Consider the following 19,606-nt stretch of genomic DNA (forward strand, 5'->3'; position numbering starts at 1 on the left):
ACTATTTCTAGAGTGTCTAAGTTCTGATAGTCACTGACTGCCTCTGTGGTATCAGGCACATATGGCTTTTTTGTTTATGACTCCTCTGTTCCTGAAAGGCAGATGGTGTTACTCTCATATTATATATGAGTGATTTGTCCCAGGCTACTAGCCGGTAAGCATGGATTTGATACTAGGCCTCTCTGGTTCTAGAGGTATCTGTTAGGACTATGGGTCTAAGTTCAGTCTTAGTTCATTCCCAGATTGACTTGACTCCAAACCCTGTGGATATCTGGCTCAACATGAAACCCTCTGCTCCCTCACTGTTTTTGTTTACTTTGATGATGGTTGGTATACAATTTTGGGGACACCGTAGGACAACATTTTTGTCTCCCCCACATGTGAATTAGAACTTGTGGGCAGGCTGGCCATGTGTGGTGGCTCACGCCTGTAATCCCAACACTTTGGGAGGCCAAGGTGGGTGGATCACCTGAGGTCAGGAGTTCGAGACCAGCCTGACCAACATGGAGAAACCCCATCTCTACTAAAACAATACAAAAAAATTAGCTGGGCATGGTGGCGCATTCCTGTAATCCCAGTTACTTGGGAGGCTGAGGCAGGAGAATCGCTTGAACCCAGAAGGCAGGGGTTGTGGTGAGCTGAGATCGCACCATTGCACTCCAGCCTGGGCAACAAGAGCAAAACTCTGTCTCAAGAAAAAACAACAAAAACAAAAACAAAAAACAACTTTGGGGTAGGCCAGTAATTGGCTGTGTCCATGAGGAATGTCTGTAATTATCAAGCTTAGCTGGAAGATGGGTCTTTTGGGAATCCGATTGCAAATACTGTTCCTTAGGCAGCCAATAGAACTGATATTGATTCTGAAAATGTGGCTCAAAATGTAAAACACCTTGTGGAATCCCTACCTCTGATTGTTCCAGTTTAAAAAAGAATGGAATATAGTGAAATTGGTTTTGATTTTCTAATTATTTCCCACTTGAATAAAGGTGCCACGTGTTTTAGGTATCAGAAAAATAAAAGTAATGCCTAATGATTGGAAAATGTATCAGACTTATTATAGGACAGATAGCTTATTATAGGATGGATAATGTGTGAATGTAAATAACATGGTAACTATTATCGTTATATAATGTCTGGCTCTCACTTTGAGTGTGTTTTACTAGTGTAATTCTGTGATGGAGGATTTTGTTTTTTTATTTCGGTAGCCCTTTTTACTTACAGAACCAGACTAAAGCAGTACTATTATACTTTTAACTAACTATCTATTTTTATATAGTTGGCTTGCCTACCCAGATATTAATTTTAAGGGACAAGCTACAGTTCTGGAGGAAGACCATGGGCTCTTTGAGATTTCTACAGCAGAAATGAAATCATTACATCCGCTTCAAATGGTAAGCAAATTTAAAAAGAAGCATTCCTTTTCCCAAGTACCCATGAATCCAAAATTAAATAACCATGATGGTTGCTCATGCATCTAAATCTCAAGTGAATATGTGTACTACTGAATTGGCAAACTATTGTACTGTAGTGCCTTCAGTATTTACAGTATTTCTTTTTTGTTACAAACATTTACTTGAGTGGCAGACTGTTCAATTAAACATTGGCTATGTGATAAACCATTTTTGGTTAGTCCATGCCCCTTAAAAACATAGCCACTAGGACAAACTAAAACATTTTAAGAAATATCACAACGTGGAGTAGCACTTGAAGCAAAAAAAACTACAGAATTGGGGTTTTTGTAAGGAAAGAGTTGCTTTTTATGCTGTACAACTTTGAGGTCACAAAGACAGTGCATGTGAGAAAAAGTGTTGGTAGAACTTGGAAAGGTTAGTGTGGTTAGCTCAGTGCTCTAATTTAGAAAGCCCAAATAATTGTAGGGAAGACGTTTGGATTAGCTGGCTAAGAAATCTACTCTGCTGAATGAGATTTCTAAGTTTACTAGCAATACCACTTTTCTTTTTGGGACACTCTGAAGTGGGATTAAATCTTAATTGGTCATGTGTACTCAAGGACTAAAGCTCAGTTTCCTTCCTCATAGTAGTTGTAATCTGGAAAGTGTATCCTTAAGATTTCTTGCCCCATCTACATTGATGAGGAACACTATAACTTGGTTTTGGCTACTATAGAGTTCTGTACTTAAAGTTTAAAATTTAGCACAATTTGAATTTGACTGGTGTGTAATCTTCACTGGTTAGATTTTTATGTAACCTACATATATCACTTTCAGATATTACATTCAAATGTTTTAAATATTTACCTGTCTAATATTAAACTATCTTGTCATCTTAAGGGTGGACTGAAAGTGGAAATGCCCATGAACTTAAAGGTAAGTCTTGGACTGATTTTTGTAGCAGGCTAAAGAGTCTCAGGATTAATATTTATTCCAATAATTTTGAAACATTGGAATAAAAAGTACCTCCACATATGATTAGACTTAGCTAATGGATTTTGGGGAGGTGGGAAGTGAATGCACAAAATGTTTGATGAGGGCCCAACCCTATGGCTGTGAATGGAGAGCGGGATCAGTCTGCAAAGATGGAGGTCTGTACCAATAAATCAGTCAGACTCACTACATTCTGCTAGAGGGTGGAAAGGTGATAGGTTTGAGTTTTGTTTTGAGGGAAGGGACTTGAGATAGCAGCTAGTTATTGAAGTGGAGATATCTAGCGGGCATTTGGGAGTGATGCTCAGGAACATGATCAAGGCTGATCAAAAGGAAGTGTAGGTAGCTCTTATCAGGTAGATGGCAGTTTGTAAGTATGAGTATCCAAAGGGAAGAGTAGCGGCGAGGCAATGAAAATGGGTAGCAGTGGTGCCAGGATCAAGCAAATTCAGGGAAAGAAAGGAGGAAACAGAATTACAAAGTATGTTTAGAGAGAGAGAGAAGGCAAACCAGTACAGTGATAAAAGATGCAAACAGGCCTGCTTGTAATTAGGTTACAGCACCTCCAGAGGCAGGTATAGAAGCAGGGATTCATTCGTCTTCCTCTTCTCTAAAGCAAGATGCAACTCCTTCAACTCTCCCATTTCTGGGCTTTCTGATTTATGGAACTGACTTCCATTCTCTCAGCCACATAGATGTAGTCTGTTAAAACTTCTTTATCTGAGTGTATCTAATATACTTTGACTGTATGTTGGAATTATACATATTGGAGTTTTTAAAAATGCTTGAGCCTGGGCTGCACTCCCAGAGATACTATATTAGTTTGGGCCGTGGTCAACAGTTTGCAAAGAGTCCTAGGTGATTCTATTTGCAGTCAAGATGTAAAAGATGTACAATTAGCTGTGAAGCTGTCTGAATGCCTTCTGTCTCAGTCTCCTAGTCTGGTCAATCAGGACTTCAGTTGTGACAGGCTGGATCTTCCTTGGACATTTGCAGTTTGACAGGTTGTAGGTGTATATGAATGGATTGGTAATCACAATTTATAAGTTGTTTGATATTAATTTGTGGCTTTCCCATCAAAGAATTTGTATTTCTTACTGAGTTTGAATGTGGTCAGCATATGTAACATGTATTAAACCCAAATAAAACTTTGTCATCTCAAATATAGTACCCTGTGCAAACCTAACATGGAAAAGTGCAGGATTGGTACTATATATTGTTTCCCTAATATTATCAGTTTTTAGTCGTAAGGAAGCTATAACCTTTTTGATTTAGTGTTTTTAAGCGTGGGGTTTATTTGGCAAGATATTGAGTTGACACTTGTGCACAAATTATTCCATTACCCACAAATAGGACCAAGTGAGAGAATGTGGATAAATGCTGTTATCACTTCCTCATACTTAATGCAGCTAGTATTTGAGAAGTAAAAAAACAGCAAAATAGTAAAGGAGAAATACTATTCCAATCCAAATTTGAAGTAAATGCCAGAAATTTGTTTCTGACAATATGTATTGCATCCCCTCAATTTGAATCAAATATCCAATCTTTAGAAATAATATTTTTCAGTAATTTCTTATTTTTTAGGAAGTTTTGTATTTAAATTCTAGAATTTGCATGTCTGTTTCTTCTCAATGAATAGTAGGCCATAGAAGCAGTTAGCGTTGTAAGAAACAGTATGTATTTTTAAAGTCAATAGATAATTTATTGTTATACCCTGGAATCTCAAGAGAGTTCTTTAGGGGAAATTCAGTAAGTAGAAGGAAGGTCTATATTAAAATTCCGAACACAGGGATATACTTATAAAGATAATTCAAGAATCAGTTAGTTATAAGGCAGTTTACCCTATGAGATGATCCTAGTATTTGGGTGACCCAAACAATGTAATCACACTCAAGTATATTATTGTAATATGAGAGAAACTTCTTATTAAATAAGCTATTTTATCCTTATGATGATAAAGACTCACATATTCTTTGTGAATATCCAACATTGTGCTATACTGTAAGTATACATGAGGGGACTTCAAAAAGTTCATGGAAAAAATGGAATTAAAATATAAAAATAACTATAGACGTTATTTTTCATCATAAGCTTCGTCACTGTCAAGACACTTTCGTAAGCAGTCATACCAGCTATTTAGTTCATCCCTAAAGAACTGAGGGTCTTGCAAATTAACTATGTCAATGCAGTCTTTTTTATGTTATTAACTGAAGGAAAATGGGTTTCCTTTAGAGTTTTTGTTAAGATTAGGGGAAAAAAAGAAGCCAGAAGGAGGCAATTCAGGAGCGTAAGGTGGATGCCTAATGATTTCTTATGGAAACTCTTGGGAAATTGCCCTTGTTTGAGGAGAGAAATGAATGGGAGCATTGCCGTGGTAGAGAATGACTTTCTGGTGAAGCTTCCCTGGGTGTTTTTCTGCTAAAGCTTTGGCTAACTTTTTCAAAACACTTTCATAATAAACAGATGTTGTTCTTTGGCCATCCAGAAAACCAACAAGCAAAATGCCTTGAACATCCCAAAAAACTGTTGCCACGACCCTTGCCATTAACTGGCCTGCTTTTGCTTTGACTGGATCACTTCCACCTTTTGGTAGCCATTGCTTTGATTGTGCTGTGTTTTCAGGATCATACGGGTAAAGCCATGTTTCATCTCCTGTTATAATTCTTTGAAGAAATGCTTCAGGATCTTTATCCCATTTGTTTAAATTTTCAGTTGAAGGCTCTGCTCTTATCTGCAGCTGATCGGAGCATAACGGTCTTGGTACCTACAGAATGAAATGTTTGCTCAACTTTAATTTTTGAGTCGAAATTGTGCAGGCTGAACCAACTGAGGTATCTGTGGTGTTGGCTATTGTTTCTGCGGTTAATCATCAGTCCTTTTCAATTAGGGTGCAAACAAGATGAATTTTTTCCTTTCAAATTGACGCGGATGGTCTGCCGATTCTTGCTTCATCTTCAACATCATATCGTCCCTTCTTAAATGAGTTACCTATGTGTAAACTGCTGATTTCCTTGGGGTATTGTCACCATAAACGTTTTGTAAATCATTAGTGATTTCACCATTCTTCTACCCAAGCTTCACCATAAATTTGTTTATTCTTGCATCATTTTTAGCAAAATTTGTGTTGCTCTGATAGGGGCTTTTTTCAAACTACTGTTTTGTTCTTCTTAGTACCTCGAAGTAGATCCTTTTCAGATGTGTTATAACAAGTTAGTAGAAGTTGATTTTGGTGCAAAAAATTTTGCAATCCCTGCATAGTTTTTTGTCATACACCTTTTCCATGAACTTTTTGAAATCTCCTCATATTAATTAAAAAAAAATAGATAGTAGTCCCTGTACATTTTGTGGTCTTTGGTGTCACTTAAGTAAATATGTGTCTATATTAAAATATAAACATGTTAAATAATTTTTCAGGTTATTATTTATGAAAAACCTCACTTCCATGGACAGGCTAAAGAGTTTAGTGAACATATAGATTCTGTTCCTAATTTTTTGAAAAATAATGGAGATTTTCACAGAATTGGATCAATTCGTGTCATTGGTGGAGTGTGAGTATCATATTTTTAACATTTGCACTAGTAGTCTGTTTTTGAAGGTCAGCACAAAAATGTGCTAAGCAAAGCAAAAACGATTTGTTTTTAATCTAAAAATATACATTCCTTCTGTAATATGGAAAGTAAAAAATATTAGTTACTTATGGTTTTCTGTGGACTCTTGTTTGTATTAAAGATTTTGAGATATATTAAATGTAGAAAATAGTTTCTGAAACTGCAGCACCTTGTATTTCTGAACACAGGATAGACTATAAGAATTGCAAGATAAAATTAGGTTTTCACAAGTTATGAACGTGAATGACAGCCCCAGTTTTTATCCCTATTCTGTTGATCATACTTGACTTATGTACCAAGGACCTTGCCAGTGAGCCTTCCCTTGTTAAAAAAGGATCTGGATTATGTGTTTCCAAAGTCAAGGATTTTTGACATTGGTTGCCCTCCGGGCTCTGAACTGCTTTTGAGGAAGCTCTCTAGGAACCCCTGGATATAAACCCAAGTGTAACCATCATTGCTACCATCGCAGTCTTAGTCAGCAGTTCCTGGGGCAGAAGCCCCCCAAATCTGTGATGGGCCTGGGATGTACCTTTATATTCGTATCCTGGTAGGTGAAACAATGAAGAAGAAACTGTCCTCATTGTTTATTTATCATTGTCAGCCCAATGCTGGAATCCCTCTAGAAACATTCTATTGTCTCTCTGTTGATACACTGGTTATTTTGGAACGTTAGTTTGTTTTAAGTATCAGTATCTCTTGGTATTTGCAGTAACATCATATAATTTTGCTAATAGCTACTCTAGTAAAAGATGCTACTAAAATATTTTATTCAGAGCAGTTAAATGAATTGTTTAAGATCACTCAAGGGCCTATATTTAGAGAACTAGACTTTGCAATTTCTGGCAGTAAATTAAGTAATAGCCATACTAGTCACAATAAAAATGTAAGAGATTATATATGCTGGATATGTAGATTATATCAATTATTAGTCTGACATATTAATCACTTACTTCCTTGTCCTTCAATTTTAAAAATTTATTAGGGTCTTGAAGAACAAATATGGTTTGGATAAACACATTTTTATTGTGTTCATTTGTAATATTGTCTGGTTTGTGAACACACATGTTTCTTGTTAACCCTGCTATAAAATATTTTTGCCTTTTCCTCACTTTGAGATCTAAATGTTTTTCCTGTTAACTAGATTGACTTAGGTTAAAACCAATTTTCTGCTGCACAGAAAATTATCTGCTAAAATTCTGTGCAATGTGCACTGTTATTCTCTAAGTTTTTTTTTTAAATAGCTATTTTGTAAAAATCCTAAGTAAACATGACTTGTAATGCAGGATACAAACTTTCATTTGTCTGTGACATCTGCAAGAGAAAGATGTGATGTCCCCATTTAAAGAGGAATAGCTGATTATTTTTTTCACAACTTCTACCATTTTTTGGTTTTGTTGTTTAATTGTATCTGTAGGTAGCATGGACTCCATCCCTGTACCACCTTGAGGAATCTGGGGAAAGTAAAACTAATGTTTCTTAACTTTTCTCAGATAATACCTATCTTTAAATATACCAGATGGATATATAAATTGAATCTTAATCAAAACTTAGTCTATTAAGAAAAACTGAGTACATGCTTATTGGACTGTCATATAATAAATTTGCGAATCTTAATTGATCCTTTAAGGTCTTTTATACCTTTTATTTCTTTTCCCATTCAGATATAAATAAAAGCGTGTTTTGAGTAGCCACACTTATATAAAATAAAGCTTAGAATTTAAAAGTTGTTTTGTGAAATTTATTTTCATATAATTGTTTAAGAATAAAATAATGTTGGTTCATTTACATATTACAGATATACTGAGATGTATAAATAGGTTTATAGGTTTATTCCAATTCATGCGGACCCTCTGCCCCACCGTCATACCTAAACTTACAGGAAGGGGAGAGGGAGTAACAATTAATGGCTGCTATTTTGTGCCCTATGAAAACAATTATTTGGAATACTTTCTGTACCTTCACAACCACAGTAGGAGTGAAGAAAGAAAAAGCAGTAGTAGGCAGCCCTCCTAGGCTTTATTTTGTCAAGCTCCTGAATTTCAAATTTCCCAACCCTGGAGCTCAGAAATAGTCATCCTTGGAATCTGCACTATTGGAGGGCATCTTAGTCTAACTATGCAGTGTGGCTAAGGGCGGATTTGAGAAGGCCAACTTGTTTTATGAGCCATCTATGCCCACATTGCATTAGATACTGTGGATTAGTTTATAAAAAGGTAAGTTTTATGGAGGAGCTTAATAACTCATGGTATTTATCAGTGTCTTGTACTGATAGTTTTAGATTAGAAGTCAAGAAAGTAGTGGGACCAACATTTCCCACCTGTAAGTATTTACAGATGTCCTTGTATACATGTAGGGCCCTGAAGCTAGTAATAGCTCAGTAGAATTTCTTGGTTCCTCTTTGATAAACCATCTTGTATTTTGTTTTAGAACTGAAGCCTCATGACAGATTCGCTTTATTTAAACCCTGAATCAATGTTTCATGTAAAAATCATTTTGTCATTCCAGAATGGCTTAATTAGTAAAATAAAAATGACTATCTTTGGATCTCTATGTAAATTTGTATCCTTTCTCATTGGCTATATGCACTTTGTATTATATTTACTTGACACATTGTTCTCTGACCAACTTGCGCTGTAGTATCAAGTCACACCACAAACATTTAAAAAGCATTGCTTTGTTGCAGTTCTATAATTAACCTTTTATTGGGAAAAGCCTCCAAATTATAAAAATTATTGATCTATGAAGCACACACCATTTGTCTATCTTTATAAATGAAACAAAACTAATGTGTTGCTTTTTACAATACGGAGATGAACCACTATGAGCTTTATCTTGATTGTCTCTGTTTTGCTTTCTTGACTACAGTTTTATTAATGGGTCATTTGGGTGTCCCCTGTATTTCTAGGTGGGTTGCCTATGAAAAAGAACATTTTAAAGGCCAGCAGTTTCTGCTTGAAGAAGGAGACTTTGAAGACAGTAATGCTTGTGGTGCATTAAGTAGCCCTATCTTGTCTTTCCGGTACTTACAAGCTGTGAGTTAGCTTCCTTATCCTTAATTTTCTACCTTTTAAAAAATCTGTTCACAAAAATTGGACATGACTCCTGATAGAACATGAGATTATAAAATATTTCTAACACCCAAGAGTATTAACCTCAACTGCTTATGCAACTTGCCTGTTTTTCTGAACTGCCATGATTATTATGGAATTTTTTTTAACTTTTCACCCATTGTTTCCATAATCATCTTTTGAGTACCTTCTTTGTTAGATGCCAGGAGTGGCCAGACTCAACCCCCACATTTACACAGCAGGCAGTCTGGTAAGGAAGATAGCACTTATATAAATGTTTGGTATTGCTTGGCTATGATTGTATTAAGTACAAAGTACTCAGGGTCCCCAGAAAAAGATCGGTTGGTCAGTTATCCCCACTTGAATAGAGAGGGCTTCATGGAAAAGATGACAGCTGGCTGAAAAGTTCAAAAAAGAGTTAACCAAGTGAAGAAGTTCTAGAAACAGGGTGAAGGAAAAAGGTAGGTGCCTGTTTAGCAAGAGATTAACATGTTAATGTGTAAAGTCAAGGTTATAACCCATTGATTCTCAGCTGGGGGTGATTTTACCCCTTAGGGGGCCTTTGGCAGTGTCTGGAGACATTTTGGATTGTCATATCTGGAGCAGTGGTGCTACTGACATCTAGAGGGTAGAGGCAACGGTTGCTGCCAAACCCTTACAATGTGAAGGACAGCCCCCAACAACAAAGAATTACACGGTCCCCAGTATTAATAGTGCTGAGATTGAGAAACCCTCCTGTAAGCGAAATTTTGCCATGTTTAGGGAAATGTGGTTAAGTCGGGATGTTAGGGAGAACTTTGGAAAGATGAATCTAAAGTGAGATAATGAAGGGCCATATTGAGGAGTTCAGATTTTTTGTTTTTTTCTTGAGTTGACCATGAACTGTTGATGGATTTTAGGCTTAGTAAGCATGATTACATTAATGGCTTAGAAAGATCTTTCTGGTGACTGTACCAAATGAGTTGGAAACTAATTCTATCTGACAGAAATATAAAACAATCCACTGAAGATTAGGCACTGGGATTGCTTGAGCAATAGATAAATAATTTGTGAAATATTTCGTCTACAATTCTAATGCACAAGGGCCATGGGATTTTCTTTATTTAGCCATGTCTTACTTGATATGTAAAAGGTAAGCAAGACAAAGCAAGACAGAGCCTTCTTTATGCTTTAGATCATTGTGACCACGTACACTGAGGAAATCATGGGTCATTATTCAAAGCATCGTCCACTCAGGATTGAATAATTTAAAATTTTCTCCCAGCTTATTTAGAAAAAGTTGGGTGGGGCATTGCTAGTGCTAGAAATGTTTAGCACTGAATTTGATGGTGTCTTCTAAAGATGACTTTAACTAAAGCAAGCATAACAAAAGACCAAACCCCAAGTCACTAGTTGAAATCCCCCAGTAGTAGAAAATGTGAAAAGTTATAAATATTGCAACTACATAGCTAAATAATTAGGAGATATTTGATATAGACAGAGGCTATAATACATAATAGAAAAAATAGCAGAAACAAACATGTTAATTACTACTGCAAACAAAAGTTTTGGGCATGTACAAAAATGATGACAGGTCTCTTTTCATTGTTGTTGAGATGGAGTCTTGCTCTGTGGCCCAGGCTGGAGTGTAGTGGCACAATCTCGGCTCACTGCAAGCTCCACCTCCCGGGTTCACGCCATTCTCCTACCTCAGCCTCCCGAGTAGCTGGGACTATAGGCACCTGCCACCACGCCTGGCTAATTTTTTGTATTTTTAGTAGAGATGGGGTTTCACCGTGTTAGCCGGGATGGTCTCGATCTCCTGACCTCGTGACCCACCCGCTTCAGCCTTGCAAAGTGCTGGGATTACAGGCATGAGCCACTGCACCCAGCCGTTTTTTTTTTTTTAATAATATATAAGTAAAAATATCGTTCAAACAATACCTTCTCTTCTGTTCTCCTTAAATTAGATTTTTTAAAAATTAAAATATTAGTTGTTAGCTCATAGCTGAAGATGTTATCTATAATCCACATAATAATCTTAGCATTTATCAAGAACTTACTAATGGCTTTATATGCATATTTGTACTAATCTTCACAAAGACTATGAGTTGGAGACTCTTATGATTCCTATCTTAGAGATATAGAAACTGATTGTCTAAGAGGTTAAGTACTGTGCGCCAGTGTAGACCTGTGATTTGAGGGCAAGTCTGTCTTACTCTAGAGCCCGTGTAACATTATCCATTTTCCATTACTCCAAAATGCTTAAACTTAAGTACCTTAACAATAAAAAACTGGATTTCGTTCAAAGACTTACTAGCATTTCATTTGTAGCTATAAATATAGGGTCACATTATAGACCAATATACATATATAACAAATACATGACTTTGAGACACTTTATCATTTACGTTTAAGTTCACTAAAATATTTTCAGATGAAATACACTAAAATATCTACATGTATTTAGACAATATAAAATATATATGTACATATTGTGAAAATGCTTTAAAAACTTGCTTATCAAATTATACTTAGAAAAATTGTATATTCCCCAGACATAGCATTATTATTGGAAAGGAGTTCTTAAAGTTCTTATAGTTGTGACAGCCCTCTATGAGTTAATAGGTGGAGTTGATGTGAGACATTGTTACCCCATACAGAGGCTCAGATGTCTCCAGCCTGGGGAAGAGTAAAGCACTGCATTTAAGATCTCCACTGAAGTAATATAAAATACACTAGAGGACAGATAGAAGAGCTGCATAATACAATACAGTTTTCAAATGTCCTGGCTCCAGTATATGGAACACTCTGGATCTACAAAAGTCAAATACCGGACATGTTCCTTAGGGAAAATGTGATCTGTGTCATGGAGTGCTTTGGAGAGGACAACCAGAAATGTGTTCCTAATTCCAAATGAGTCATTCAAATACATTGGAATTGATTTTTTTATTTTTATTTTTTTTTAAGGAGAGGACCAAAAGGAATATAGCAGTATTTAGGCTCCAGGGACTAGGGAATTTTTATTCCTTGACTTCCTCAATAACACTTTATTGGTGTCCTTGTTTTTCCTTAGTTCTATACTAGATTATATTTGCTTTTGTTGCGATTTTCAGACTTTACGCCTCTTTTCAGATCTTTGACATTGAGTTGGTATGCAGCGGAGACCATTGTTTATCCTAAATTAATGGATACATAAGATCTCCACCAATGTCTCATATCACATTGCCCTCTGGAGATTGTAATGCAGGGACTCAGTTGAGAGATTTTATGGAATTTAAAAGTAATCAAATTACTGATCCTTAAGACTTATCTTTGGGCCTGAAGCAATTGCTCAGTGGTGTTCTCTTAGTAGTAGGGAGTACTGTACCTGAGATTCTACTAACTTATGCAAGTGCTTTAAAATATAAAATGGAATACAGTTTTTAAGGTTGTTCATCATTGTTCCTTATTCTCAAGCAGAAGAGCTACATTTAAATCTAGGTGACTTTGGAAGTTACTTAATTGTGTAGAAAAGCAGCGATGGTAGTAATCTAGTAATCTCATAGGGCTTACCCTGGACTTTATTCTGTTAGTTTGTTAAAAACTCTTAATTATATTTAATATTCCATCAAGTAACAGATGAAGTAAAAGGCTTATTAAACCATTTTTTTGGACATACTTACATTGTTTATAATTTTTCACTATTGCAAATAATGCATTTTTGCATACAAGTTTCTCACCATTTAGTTCCCTTAGGAGACTTTTCTTAATTCAAAAAGGAATTACAGGGTCAGAGAGTGTGAACAGTTTCTTTTAAAACTATTTTTTAAGTCATTTTCTAAAATAGATGTTTAATCTTGTTTCCATGAGCAATATGTTTTGACAAAACGGAACTTTTAGATCTTTCTTTAAGAAATGAAAGTTTTGGGCTGGGCACGGTGGTTCACGCCTGTAATCTCAGCACTTTGGGAGGCTGAGGCGGGTGGATCACGAGGTCAGGAGATCGATATCATCCTGGCTAACACAGTGAAACCCCATCTCTACTAAAAATAGAAAAAATTAGCTGGGCATGGTGGCGGGCACCTGTAGTCCCAACTACTCGGGAGGCTGAGGCAGGAGAATGGCGGGAACCTGGGAGGCAGAGGTTGCGGTGAGCCGAGATCACACCATTGCACTCCAGCCTGGGCAACAAGAGCGAAACTGCTTCTTAAAAAAAAAGAAAGAAAGAAAGAAAGTTTTATCTAATTTTTTTAGTTTGAATTTCTTTAATTTACTAATGAAATTAGACATTTGCATATTTGTTATTTTCTCTTTCATGAGCTGTCTTTGTCTTTTGCTGGTTTATCTATTTGAGTCATAGAGATTTTCTATCTTTGTTTTAAATGTGTTGACTCACTACAAATTTTTTAAATTTCCTCTCGTCATTTTAAATTTTAATGAGCATTTTTTGTTAAGCAAATTATATCTTTTTCCTATTACATTTAAGCTCATAAAATCCTGTCACACATTGCCACAGTACACTATTTACTTTTGTTTCATATAGTTTTTATTCCTTAGGCACAAGTGAGACTAGTTTCCTTTGCAATTAATGTTGCTTGTGATAGCCTATAAGTCTCAGCAATTTACTGTTGACAACTTTCTATTTATACAAAAATGTAATATCTTCCTAATTAAAGTAAATTCAGGCTGATTTTTTCCTTTAAACTATATGGAAGTAATAGCTATAAAATTGTTTCCAGGGCCATCTAAAATTCTTCCTGGAGTTATTTGTATAAAAATTACCCCATCAGTATGTGATATTTTGCTAGATAATAGCAGTCCATAAAACAGAATATGTATGTTTTCCTAAACTTTCCTCTTTCTCCTTTTAGAATTTTATAGAATCTTCTGTCACACTATTTGAATCTGACCTAGAAAGTGGGAAGTTTATTGACATAACAAATCAGGAAATTTCTGATTTGGAAGAAATTGGCTTTGGCAGTAAAACAAGATCCATTCATGTTAAAAGTGGAGTGTAAGTTGCCTCCTCTAAGAACCTTGAGAGTCTTTGGTGTTTAAGATTGTTGTTTGCTCAATTGTATATCACTTGTTTTTATTTTTTTGTTTTTTCTTTTTTCCCTACTAGATGGGTTGCCTACCAGCAAAAGTTCTTCTGTGGAGAACAATACATTTTAGAAAAAGGGAAATACAAATGCTTTTTTGACTGGGGAGGATCAAATAATATAATCATGTCGATACGGCCAATCCAACTGGTGAGTGAAGTATGAATATAGCCAGTGCTGCATCATGTAATAGTATGCAATTAAATATGTGGAAAACACTTTTTAAAAGTGGAGTTGTTGAATGATGTCATGTGTGTATATAGAAAGAAAATGCAATATCACTTGAATTTCTATAGACTCCATAGACAGTAGTAGATATTAACACATGAATGAGATGGCTTTGTAATTTGATCAGTTCATTCACTTAACAGCATTTATTTAGTGTCTCTGATGTGTTGGACACTATGCTAATCACTGGAGATAAGAATTGAATAAGACTGTCCTGATGGTTCTGTCTCCCAGGGGAGATAGATGTATGGACAATTAATGATAGTATGATTAGTGAGAAAATGAAGTGTGTAGGCAGTGCAGGGGAGCAGGGAAAAGGAACAATCAGTGCCTGGGGAATTGAAGACCTTGCCACAGAATAGGATGTGTTGGTGAATTGAGTGATAGTTTAAAGGATAAAACCAATTTTTCTAGGCAGAAAGGGCATTTCACAAAGAAGGAATAATCTCCTTGTATGCAAATTCATGAAGTTGTAGAAGAGTGTGGCCAGTTTGGATAATAAACCCTGTAGAACAATAAGAGTGCCCATGAGATAATGTTCAGAAATTCACACTCCTTCTTTGTAATGGGCACTAGGCCATATTTTTCTTCCACCTACAATATTACTTAATATGAATTAGTTATAAATACCAAAATTATTATAAGAGAATTCAGTAGGTTATTTGAGATCCATAGCCAGTTCAAAGAGTCTCATAAATAGGTCAAACCATGAAAAAAATTTTTCAAGCTGGGTGCAGTGGCACAGGGGTGCAATCCTAGCACTTTGGAAGGCCAAGGTAAAACATCCCTAAAGCCTAGTAGTTCGACACCAGCCTGAGCAACACAGTGAGACCTCGTCTTTACAAAATTAAGCAAAATTAACTGGGCATGGTGGCACATGACTGTAGTCCCAGCTACTTGGGAGGCTGAGTTGGGAGGATCGCTTGAGCCCTGAAGATCAAGGGTGCAGTGAGCTGAGACTGTGCCACTGTACCCCAGCCTGGATAACAGAGGAATACTCTGTCTCAAAAAAGAAAAGAAAAAAAAATTTTTTTTCAAAGGATATTTTCAAAACTTTCAAAAAGACACCTAAGATTATGTGATTACAATTTTGAAAATGTTTTAATATGTTTTTCAGGAACCACTTGGGATAAATGAACCTCCGCATTTGGTATGTTTAAAAATATTCTTGTAATTGTTAAATTGTTTACTAAAAGCATTTATACCCTTTCTCTCAAATCTTTCTCTTTTCTGCAGATAACTTTTATGTGTCTCTCTGGCAGAGCAGATTACAATTGCATTTGGTACCTATGAGCAGAAGAATTCACATCTTTGTCAGTGGTTGTATTAGACTGGGTTTGTCACACTTCCTTTTGTTTTCTCCTGACAGAGCGGTAGCTCTGACCACTTTAGGGTCATTTTGAACTTCTGGCACTCTTTCTTTCCCATCGTCCATTATTTCTTCAGTGTCACATTCTTCATAGAATATTATATTTATTTCTGGAAGAGCAAACTTACCATGGAGAAGTCACGTCTTGGCATGCTTATTATGTACATGTATTTCTAATACCTATAATCAAATATTTCTGAGCTAGTGAACTTGAAACCCTATATTCATTTCTACTGTATTAATAGTTTGAAGGGGACTGGACAATACTTTGGAGCCCAACATTTGCTTATTTTCTATTGAGGGCTAGAAATTGTGCCTATTTAACACTTATAATTCAGAAGTCCATAAGGTCAGTATTACTCCCATTTATAGACAATAAATCTGAGATTCAGAATACAAGTAAGTGCTACACACACAACTAGAAGTAGCAAAAGAGACATTTCTAGTATGGACCGCACTTGACAAAACCACATGTTCAGGGTTTTACATCAAAGAAAGACATAATCATGATACGAGCAGTACAACTATAGAAGGAAGAGGGGGTGAGAGACATTGTTTCGTTTTATTTTAAATTACAAATTCAGAAAAATTGTTGTCAAAAAGCCAAATATAGTAATTACTTTTAAATATTTGGCATTTGCTGCCTTTACATAATGCTCAGTGTTTTTCTCTGAATGTGTGTGTTTTTCTCTGAATGTGTATGTTTTTCATATTCATGTCAGTGTTTATTTCAGGCCAGCTTAGTTTTACCAGGTTTGCATTCACAATGCTTTCGGGTTTTATTATTTTCTGATTAGCTCAGGCCTATTGGGAACATTTCCTTTCTGAATATAATTGAGTTGTTGTATTTAGAGACACTTCCTGCCAGATTTTTATGTTGAAATTTTGAAAACTCCCAACTGTGGATTTTTAAAGTATTTTTTCACATGAATCAAAATAACATGAGTAGATAGAAGAAAGAGAAGTTATTTCAAACTGCACATTTTTTGAGTTCTAAGTACAGATAAAAAGCCTCGTTTTTTAAATCTCTGTTTCTCCTGCTCCTACCTCCTTGTTCTTTTTTTATGGACTTCCTTGTTTGGGGCAGATTGCTGGGAGGATTTTCTTGATAGTATTTCCAGTCTAACTTGAAGAGAGGAAGCAGCAGAAAACGCCCAGTGAAATCAGCTCCACTTCATTTTTCTGGGTATGGCTAAGTTATTGCCTTGTGAAATAAGCATTTCTGACAGGTATATGATAGCTGGATATTTGGTAACACATGAACAAAACATTCTTGGTTTAGCCAGTATCAAAGGTCTTGTTATTTTCAGTGGACCAATTTTCAGACATTCTTCTTGTTTATGCTTACTTAAACAAACAGATCTTGGCTGACACGCTGGTTCCGTTCAATAACTAGAAAGTATTTTCAACAGGCAGTAGTTACAAAAGTCAGATTGGCAATACAGATGCTGTGTTCAGATGGGGTACTAATTTTCCCTGAGGAATAAGGAGGAAGTTTCATTTCAGAGCTCAAGTCAGAGAGGGAATTTTTTTATGCTGGTGATTTTAAGGGGAACCTCAAGCAACCTAAGAGGGGAAAAGCCAGAAAATGTATGTGTGTAGGGATTAATATACATTATGAGTGTTATGGTGATTAAAAATATTGTTGCTGACCTGGAAACATTATGATGAGATATGGCTTATTTGAGATATTGGTGGAACATCACTTTTTATTTTTTAATTTTATTTATTTTTTGTTTTGGGATTAGGAAAGTTTTATTTTGTTTTAATTTTTTGTCTTTATTTCTTCTAAAAAAAAAAAAAGCGGGATACATGTACAGAACGTGCAGGTTTGTTTTATAGGTATACGTGTGCCATGGTGGTTTGCTGGACCTATTGACCAGTCCTCTAAGTTCCTTCCCCTCGCCCCTCACTCCCCAGCAAATCCTGGTGTGTATTGTTCCCTTCTCTGTGCCCATATGTTCTCGATGTTCAACTCCCATTTATGAATGAGAACATGCAGAGAACACCACCTTTTATTGAGAAGATTTTTTTTTTCTGAAGACTGAAGGTTGGTCGCTATGTCTAATTAGCAACTCAAGATATACAGGATCGCTATAGAATTCTTCACCATTAGCAAGTGACTTTTTAAAATTTTTCCCCCAAACAAAACAAAAACCAAACAGAATATGTATTATCTGCATGTCGTCATCATCTCTCTTACAGCAAGTCCTGAATATCTGAAATCTAGCACTAGATTAAATCTTATAACAGTGAATTTAGTTTTCAGAGGAGATTGTAGTTAGGCATCATTCTCTAGAAATTCTAACCAGTTCTCCCCTTTGACTCAGCCAAGTACCTTTTGTTTCTAGAATCTTTTTAAAGTCCATTTCCAGATATAATTAAATGTTTGGATTTATTTAAACATTGAGCCCCTGTTCCATTTTATGCATGATTCTCACCAAGAAAAGCAACTAGGCATTTTCTTATATTGGATAATTTAGCCTCACTGAATTTTAAAGTGATCACAGGATCTGTAATAATTGTTGCTACTGTTTTCATGTATGGGGGATAGGAAAATCACAGCTTTAGGCAAATACAGTAAGAGTCACAAGCAGTAAAGAGAAAACACTTCTTTGTGGCACTTTAACCAGATCATTTTTATAGGAGCCAAATCACAGAAATACTTAGGAAGAATTATTTCAGTAAAGAAAGTCTTTATGATTAATAAGGGAAATGAAATCATTGTAGAATATATAACCAATATGAGAAATATATAACACTACAATATGAGAAAGATGTGATGTAATAGAAGAATGGAAATAAGACTTTTCCTTAATATTCAACATATTTCTATGAGGGAGGCTCAAAGGGCTAGAGAAAGTCTTATTTAGACAGGGAAGAAAGTTTCTCATAGAAACTATTTTAGTATTGGAGTAACTAAAATTACATTAAAAATAATGCTGATATTGTAGAATAAGTGAGCACAGCTGTGTTTTGTCAGTAGTTCATTGCATTTTTAGTTTGTCATATTAAAGATATATATTACCACATATTGTTAGTATATAAGTGAAAATTATGTAGCAAAAAGAATTTCTGTAAAATCTTCATAATATAGTGGAGATAATTTCTGCTCAATACTGGTAGTTCTAAGAAAGAAATACAATAATACATGTGAAAAGCAAACCAGCGGAATACTTTTTTTCCTTCGCTTCCATTTCCAGTTGGGGAGCTGTTAGGGATTGAGCCGTACCAACATGGCACAGAAGGATGGGTGTAGTCTGGAAAACACTCATCTCTTATTTGTCAATTTGCCTCGGTTTTAAGCAACCTGAGTTGTTTTGTATATTTGTTATCGATTGTTCTGTAAAGGTAGCCAACATGGTCATTTATCCAGCTAGTTTTTCCAAGGACTGAATTTCTCCAAGGCTCTGTCCTTAATTTCACCAACAGTAGAAACCACAAGTTAATTATTATAATCAGTAAGCTCAGAGTTGGTTTCTCTATGGACAATCCTCAGAACATTATTATGAGAATTGTTCTATTTTGAGGATTGATAAGGTGATCAAAGTGAGGCATATTTTTGTAGAATTGGTCTAATTCTGGGTGAATCATATACCATATCTCATCTAGTCAACTCAGATAAGCATTTAACCCAGTTTTTAAAGTTTGGACAAAGATTATTTTAACCCATCAAATCAAGAGATACTTTATAACATTATTTCTGCATGTGTATATGAATTTTAATTGATTTTTCCGGGTATGAAGACTGAGACAAAAAACTGGAGGTGGCTACTATATATACCATCTGAAATATGCTTCACTGGCAGTATCAGTAGTCCAGGATTTGATGTTTCATGGCTTCATTGTGAAAATGTTGAAGTATAAATCTTCAGCTCAGCAGTATA

At 35.6% G+C, this 19,606-nt stretch overlaps 1 protein-coding gene across 4 annotated transcripts in view; it reads left to right on the top strand.

The window, feature by feature from the left end:
• CRYBG3 (crystallin beta-gamma domain containing 3) overlaps positions 1–19,606 on the top strand; it is a 126,481-nt gene that overhangs the window by 66,489 nt on the left and 40,386 nt on the right. For 3 of the 4 annotated variants that reach the window (XM_526496.8, XM_009445940.5, XM_009445939.5), the window contains 7 exons: positions 1,277–1,391; positions 2,291–2,326; positions 5,798–5,931; positions 8,897–9,023; positions 13,892–14,034; positions 14,146–14,272; positions 15,468–15,500. In XM_526496.8, coding sequence (XP_526496.4) covers positions 1,277–1,391; positions 2,291–2,326; positions 5,798–5,931; positions 8,897–9,023; positions 13,892–14,034; positions 14,146–14,272; positions 15,468–15,500 — 715 coding nt within the window. The remainder of the gene's footprint in view (positions 1–1,276; positions 1,392–2,290; positions 2,327–5,797; positions 5,932–8,896; positions 9,024–13,891; positions 14,035–14,145; positions 14,273–15,467; positions 15,501–19,606) is intronic. The other variant, XR_010155658.1, reaches the window with a different exon arrangement.

The sequence above is a fragment of the Pan troglodytes genome, chromosome 2 (genome assembly GCF_028858775.2).
Source record: "Pan troglodytes isolate AG18354 chromosome 2, NHGRI_mPanTro3-v2.0_pri, whole genome shotgun sequence".
NCBI lineage: Eukaryota > Metazoa > Chordata > Mammalia > Primates > Hominidae > Pan > Pan troglodytes.